This window comes from Notamacropus eugenii, chromosome 3 (assembly GCF_028372415.1).
Source record: "Notamacropus eugenii isolate mMacEug1 chromosome 3, mMacEug1.pri_v2, whole genome shotgun sequence".
Taxonomy (NCBI): Eukaryota; Metazoa; Chordata; class Mammalia; order Diprotodontia; family Macropodidae; genus Notamacropus; species Notamacropus eugenii.
The window spans coordinates 54238775-54246633 of record NC_092874.1 but is presented as its reverse complement, the minus strand read 5'-3'; the positions used below and the strand labels follow the sequence as shown (position 1 = coordinate 54246633).

Genomic DNA, 7859 nt, shown 5'->3' with positions numbered 1-7859 from the left:
AGGTTCTTTGAGTATAATAAAAATACTTTACATGGATCACATGGTACAACTTTATAAAGCATATTTGCATAGTCAGAGCTGATATTAGACATTTTGTGGGTAAAAAAGGTTAAGGTTGGAGGAGACTCAGCAAGCTATTCAGTAAGGCAAACCTGTAAGGCATGTGTCAAGGAATTCATGTGTGTACCATTAGCAGCAACTACATACAACTAAGTACCTCACACGTAGTAGGCACTTCATAGGCACCTGTTGATTGAAGTGTCATCATTGGTGAGGTAGCATTGTATAGTAGGAGAAAGACACACTTAGAGCTAGGAGAGTCTTGTGTTTGAATCTTGCCTTGATGATAGCTGTGTGACTATAACTATGGGAAAGTCATAAGAGAAAGACATCTCTGAGCTTTAGTTTCCTTATTTGTGAAAATGAAGCAAGGAAATTTGGCCTCATGAATTCAAAGGAGTTTTATAATGCTGTTTTGTAAACTTTAAAAGACTCTAGAAATGTGAGTTATTATTAGCCATCTTCAACAAATACATTGAGGGAAATTATTAATAACCCCTTACTAAAATGGGGGGAACCCAGGCTTTTTTCCCTATTTCCTTTTAGTTACTAGGTCAAGGCAGTCTCTGAGGGCCAGGGCTGATGATGAGATTGAGTTCAATCTTGGGTGTGACCCCATCCAACTGGAAAAGTTTAGTTCTGATTAAAGGGTAAAGAGCATCTTGTCTAGGTGTAATTCTTAAATGACCCCACCATGGCTCTATTTGGGTAAGGCTGGGTGGAAAATAGACTCTTTTTCTGGCCTGAAGTGGGGATGTTCTGGGTAGAGATGAGTCTCTTTGTAGGAGACTGACATAATCAAAGCCTCATTAGAATAACCCTACCTTCAATTATAATATTTATTCACTCATTACTTGTTAACCAACCAGAATTGATTTCTGTTTATCTGGAACACCCACTCTTTAAAGGTATTTAAACATTCAGCTACCCCCAAGGTTCCTCTTTAACTTTTGAAAATGCCACTGACCTCTTTTTACTAATTATTTGCTAGTAATAATTAATAGATTATCAATTACTCAGAAATTACATCTCTCAGATTTTTCATTTGTCACAACATAAGAAATGAAAGATAGCATACCACATCGTGCTTTGTCATGGGAATGAAAAGGAGTATGACATGTCTGCTACCTGTAATATAGACTTACATTCTGACTGAAGGTATAGGACATTTTAAAATATACAGTCTCCTCATCTCCACATCATGAAATCTCTTCCTTCAAGACATAACTGGAGAAAAATCATCTTCTGGAGGAAGCCTTTCCTAATCCCTCCTTCCAGCTACTAGGGCTCTCTTTTCCTAAATACCTTTTATACAGGTACTTTGAATTTATTCTTCTACTATGTATTGTGTATATAAAGACATATGCACTTGTATCCCCTATCATAATGTAAACACTGAGATCACGGGATCACTCTAATTCTTTATATTTGTATATCTAGCACCTAGCACAGCATCAGGTTCACAATAGGAGCTTAATATACGATTGCGGATTGATTGATCACACTATCAGAGGGGATATACATTTCAAATGGGATATCAGATCCACAGAAAGATAGAAGTATTTTCAGGTGAAGTTGGGAAACGATAGATCCCTGTCAGGATTAAAAATGATAGATGGTACAAAAATAGTTTAAAGTAGTAAAGGCTATTCAGCTATCAAGAAAATTGGCCAAGGACTGATTTAATAACTGCATTCATTTATTGAAGGGTTATAAGGTAGATGACTTTGTCTATGGAGAAAAATCGGAATATATTCAGGATATAAGTTTAATTGAACGAAGGAACATGAATGCTGTGGAAGCTTTCAAAGACTTCAGTTTTTTGGACCAAATACAGAACAATAGGATTATATATTTGAATTTAAAAAAGGCTTTTGATTACGTTAATCAACACTTTCTTTTAGGGACAGTATAACTAATCTTTAAAAATAATTTAGCTTCCTAATTTGGAATTATTTTTGATTAATGAAAAGGGACTGTATCCTTGACATACTATTGAGAAGTTGTGACATAATTAATCTTCCTAATTGTTCTAGGTGAGGACTGTTTAATCTTAGGCTCTCATTATTGCCTATGCCTGTAAAATAGACCTAGGAACAATATTCTCTGTTCCCTTGGATTCCCCAAATGGCAGAATAGTGGTTAATCAAGTAAGGACCAATGCTATATCTTTAAACCTCTCTCTGTCTCTCCACACATATACACACATACACATATTTATTTATAATATATACATATTTTCACATAGTTTTGCACTGTTTCCTAACCCTTAGAACTTGCATAAGTATTTAGTAATTTCTTGATTTTAATAACTCCTAATATCTTAATGTGGGAGGCAGCCCATTACAGTGTTGGGTTTGGACCCAAAGGTTCTGGATTCAAATCCTGAATTTGTGACTTTTCTTTTTCTGAAAAATGAAGCACTGGACTAATAACTTCTAAGTTCCCCTCTAGTCCTAAACCTGTAACATATTCACATTGTTGTGTGTGGCTTCCCAGAATTGTGATCTCATCTCTGTGGAATATTCTCAGTATGGCTTTTCCCAGTGCAATTGGACAACTTATTTGTAGGTTACAGACCCAAAGAGTTGTCTGGGGGGGGGGGGGGGGGACTGAGACATTAAATAATGTGCCTAAATGAGTTTATTTCCGAGCTTTGTAGCAACAACATTGTTAAAAATTGTATATTTCAATAGAGAACAGAGTATTTTTCAAATAAAATAGCCACTCTATTTTTCCTTCTTTTATTTTTAAAGGCCTTGGGACTTAAATATTTGAGTCACAATATTTAAAACCCTCAACATCCTACAATTAGTGTTCCAGGTTTGAATAATCTTCATTTATTGGAGTTCAGACAGTCTATTGGCTATTTATCTGCTGTGAAAAGACTCCTATGGCTTGTATGTAAGAGTGTAAATTGCTAATATGTTTGAATTAGAAGCATCCAGTTAATCTATGATACCACTTTTGAGAAAAACAGTTAAAGTATAGAATGGAACAGGCATGGTATTTACTGTACTACTGAGGAAGACACAGAGACTGACATATGAAACTGATTTTTTTGGGGGGGCAGAGTGTTGGAAATCATGTAAATTCTGAACTGAGAGGATCTGAATTGTCACCTATTTTCCATTGTTGTTTCCTTTTGGTTTAACGCAAGTCATTTTATTTGCAACTGAATTTTTCTCCTAGACATGCTTTAAGGGGCCATTGAGCAATAAAAGAGGGACAATTTTCATATCTGGGTTTTAACTAGGTTTTCAAGGAGCTTGGGGGCGGGGAGGAGGCGGGGCAGGAAAAGAGGAGTGGGAACATTAATGAGAATCTCTTTTCAATCAATCCAGGAGCTGAGACAGAAGGGGAAATCGCAGGGTTCCTCCATCTTTTTCCCCGGCAGCACGATCAGGGTCAAGTGGAACAGGTTTCTCCACTACACAACCAGGCTTGGGCTACAGGAGATGCTGGGGAGCAGGACCTTTATAACTCTGAATTTAGGGAAGGGCTTTCCTCTCTTGTCTATGAAGATCTGTTCTCAGTCTTTTCTCAGCTCAGCCTGCTCCCTAGTGGCTTTCTTTCCAGTAAATGAGATAATCTCACTTAAATGCCACTCACTGTGGGCCCATTGCAGGGAGAAGTTAAGGTTGCCTGGGAAGAAATAGATGTATGTATATATACACTTTAAAGATGTATACAAATTCGTATAGATAAAATCTTACAGCTCTTTCTTTTATAAATATTTGTGGATATAGCTATATCTGCATAGACATAGAATAAAGTACATAGATGGGGTGTATTCTCTAACCTGTGTGCAGCTCTCTTTCTAAAACTACTTAGCTCTGTGTACGTACACACACACACACACACACACACACACACACACAAAATCTACCCATGTACCACATCTATCTGCCCTATTTAGGACTGTATAGCTCACACTTGCAGCCAGCTGGGGAGCTGTTGCTTCCATTGGCGGATGCACCGAAGCGATGCTGGAGGAAAGAGACGGAGTTAAGGGGAGCTCCTCCTCTCAGTCTCCCCGTTTTCATCCACTCCCCCCCCCCATAGTTACAACAGGGTGGAAAGTTGGCCAAGATGAAGGGTAGAGGGGTAGAAAGGCTCCGGGGAAGCGCGCACCCACCCCCAGGACCCGTGAGTCGGGCTTTTGGCAGCCGGGGCGCCCTCGGGCAGTCTGTGTCTTGGCAGCAGCTGGTCGTTTTTTCCTGCCCTCTTCCCCCCGACCTCCCCCGACTTCCCAACAACTCCCCCGGGGCGTGTCCAGGGGGCAAGTTTGGGCACCGCGCAAATCTCCAGCCCAACAGGATTCAGCGGCGACGTAAACTTACCTACCCGGCTTGGGAGTAGGACCCGATCCCAACTGTAGTCTCTTTTCCCCCGCCCCAATTCTGCCTCCCTCCTCCTCCCGCTGCTTTCCAACCGCTCCCCCTCTTTCCCAGTCCTGAAATTTGCTAAGGTGACAGGGACAGTCTGCAGGATGTGACCAAAAAAAAAAAAAGCTCTCTCAAGGACTCCTGACTACTCACATCGCAGGCAGCTTCTGCCGCTGCCAGCGCAGCTGGATCCCCGGGGCGCCACTGCCCCCAGTCCAGCTCAGCACCAGAGGGGCAGCGAAGGGCAGGGGACCACCCCTCCAGAACGTCCAGGTCCGGGGGACCTTGCGCTGATCTCGGAGCATCCTTCTCCTGAGCTCCTGGGGTTGGCACTTTGTGGGAAGGTTGGACGGGAGGGGGTGGGGGGAATTACCAAATTCCTCCCAGCTGCAGGAAGTTGTCCTTTAAGGGGTGGGGGGAGGTGGGGGTGGAATTGCGGAGAGGCTGGTTAGCAGGCACATAGTCAGAACAGCATGTGAACTGGCTTCCCCTGTTTCTTCAAAGCTCTGGCTTTGCAGCTGAGTCCACTGCCGCTGCCTTCAGTGTAGCATGCTGTTGGCAGCAGTCTCCCGGGCACTGGATGAAGAGAGGGGACGTACTGCTGCTGCCGCGTCCTCTGCTATATGGTGTCTTCTGTGGAGGGGGGGCAGTCGCTGCTCCTCCTCCTCCTCCTTCTCCTCCTCGGTCTGCTGCCGCTGCTGCTGCCTCTGGAGCTGGCCCGCATTCATTCCCCTAGCCCATAGTCTAGTGAGGAGTTGAGCCTGCGCCTCCCTCCAGGACGGTCGGACACACATGGCTTGTTACCTGGTCATCAGTTCCAGACATCTCAGGAATGGGCATTACCGTGGTATTAAAGGAGTTTTCAGAGGACCCCTGTGCAAGAATGGCTCTCCCTCACCGGTAACTCCCCCAAACCCTCCTAACACGCACTCACTCATACACACAGACAGAGTCCAAATAAACAGAGAGGAAGACTGTGGGGTGGGTGGCTAGGTGTAAATATGGTACTCAGGGAATGAGCACCTCCAGCATCCCTAATCAATAGTCCATACTGTCTGTTTATGGAGTTTAGAAATCTGCCACGCACAGAGAGGGGCATGCAACTGTTTACGTTTGTACTCACACCATATGGTTGTCAGGAGCTTTATTTCTCAATGTGTAAATAATAACGGAATGCAGTTAGCTGCAGGGATGTGGAGGTATAGATTTCCTTACGATTCATGCTAAATGGTGCTTTAGATTTTCATTCTACCAGTTTGGACCAGTTTGGAAAGTTTGGGTGACACTTCATGGTATGCCCTGGGAAGATTTACTCTATTGGGAAGAAAAAAATGGAGCTTTTTAAAGGATATGAATGCATCAGGTCTCAGGCAATGAAAGGTGCTGAGAGTTGTAACATGATTTCGCCTAGTGTTTTACCATGAAGTAGCATTAAAGGGAAGAAAAATAAACATGTATTTGTTTGACTTTTTATCTTGCAATGCAAGAGATTTAATAATTCTTAAGTGAATTGAACACTTTAAAAACCGTGCTTCTGGTAAGTTGAAAACCGAGCTTGCATGGGGGCTCTGATTTAAATGCTAATTATATCCTTGGAAGATGCTATATACACTAATGATATTTTAGACTGCAAATATATTCCAAGAAAATGTAAGTATGAATCATGCAGAATTATTATACCTGCATTCTTAGTAGGTAAATGAACTCAAGGAACAATATATGCTTTTGGCTCAGGGTAGAGAAAGCCAAATTAATATACAATGAAATGGAGGGCAATAGTTTTAGACATTAGACTCATTTTTCTTTATAGACAATTTCCTGTATGAACTTTAATGCTCCATGTGGGTGAATTGATTTTTAGTAAAGTGTTATATTGAAAAATCTGTGATTACGTTGGATATGGACTATGCTCATGAAACTTAAAATGTATTCAATGCAAAGACAGAACTGAAACATAAGTTATGAAGCAAAGTATTGCCTTGTAGGTGCTTATCTACTGTAAAAAGTTTGATTTTGCAAACCCCTCAATTATTTGAACAAAAGCAGTTAGACATAGGATACCATGGCATGAATCAAAGCTTTGAGGCATAGAATCTTAAGGTTGGATGAGGCTTTGAGTTTTTATTTTCAAACTCTTTCAAACTCCCATTTTTAAAGTCTGAGAATAAGAGACCCTTTAAGCTTCCTTGGTAAGCTGCTTACATGTTTAACTATCTTCAGCGTTAGCAAAATCATTCTTTTATTAAACTCCAATCTGTCATTTTGTAAATGAAGACCATTTGTGAGATTTTCCCAACCTTCAGTCATTCCTGTGATTCTTTTCAAACTCTGCTTTTAGTTGGGGAAGCTTTGAGTTGGACATGTTATTCCAATAAAGCCCTGAGTAGTTCTGTACATGGAGAGAGGCAAGGGGGTACTTCACTAGTTCTTTGCTTGTACTCCTGCTTCACTTTGAGTGGGTTGGTTCCCCCAGGGAGTTAGAACACACTGTAAGTCATGGGTTCCTGGGGGCTGGGACTGGGAGGGGGAGGGGAGAAGCTCTGCTCAGGGGCCACAGATTGTATTCTGAACCCTGGCTTGTCATTTCCCAAATGCATACCTTAGAGTAAGAGGAACCTTAGCCAAGAGGATACAAGAGTATTAAGGCAATCTCTCATCATAAAAGACGTCCTACTAATGGTGGATGGCTAAATAGCATTGTCCTATTTAGAGAATAATATTGTGCTTGTTTTTAAAATGAAAACGCTAGTTTAATGACCCTGTTGGCCATTGTGCTATGACCCCTTTGTCCTAACCTTACAAATTAGTCTTTCCCAAACTTATTTTAGTTTACTTTTACTCCCCAGGCTACCTCCCTTCGTTTAGTGACACTGAACTCTATTCTGCTTACTACAGACTCCCACTCCAATTTGTCAATGTCAGTGTTAGTTTGAACAGATCTTCCAAAGTTCAGGACGTTTCTCCCCTCAACTAGATGGCAACTGAAAATGTTGTAATGGGTATATTCTGCATTTTATAGTTCAAGTCATTCATGGAAAGACTGTGTAGCATGGGGTCCAGGATTGATCCTTACAGATCATCAAATAATGGTTTGTCTTTTTACTTTGAAATTGGTCATCTAACTCTTGGGTCTCTTGTGGGATTGTTTTCAGATCTAGGCTGGCTTTTTTTTAGTTTGTTAGTTCATTTTGAGAGATCAGAGGCTTTACTCTAGTCAAACTTTTTAAGCTGTGTTTGTGTCTCAGTCTTTTAAAGGTATTTTCATATTTATTTAGTGATTCCCCTCCTCCTTCTAGCATTTCTCCTCCCTCCCCCTAGTGTTTTTCTTAGATAGATGTTGAGTTTTAGATCTACAGGTCATGCTTTTTCCCTTTAAGAAATATAGACATCATAATGATCTTATTTTTTTTT

General features: G+C 41.2%; 1 protein-coding gene across 1 annotated transcript in view; it reads left to right on the top strand.

The window, feature by feature from the left end:
• Window positions 1-5127: 5127 nt before the first annotated feature.
• ZNF804B (zinc finger protein 804B) overlaps window positions 5128-7859 on the top strand; it is a 556024-nt gene continuing 553292 nt past the window's right edge. The window contains exon 1 of the mRNA XM_072651549.1: window positions 5128-5348. Within this exon, the coding sequence (XP_072507650.1) occupies window positions 5241-5348 (108 nt within the window). The 5' untranslated portion in view covers window positions 5128-5240. The remainder of the gene's footprint in view (window positions 5349-7859) is intronic.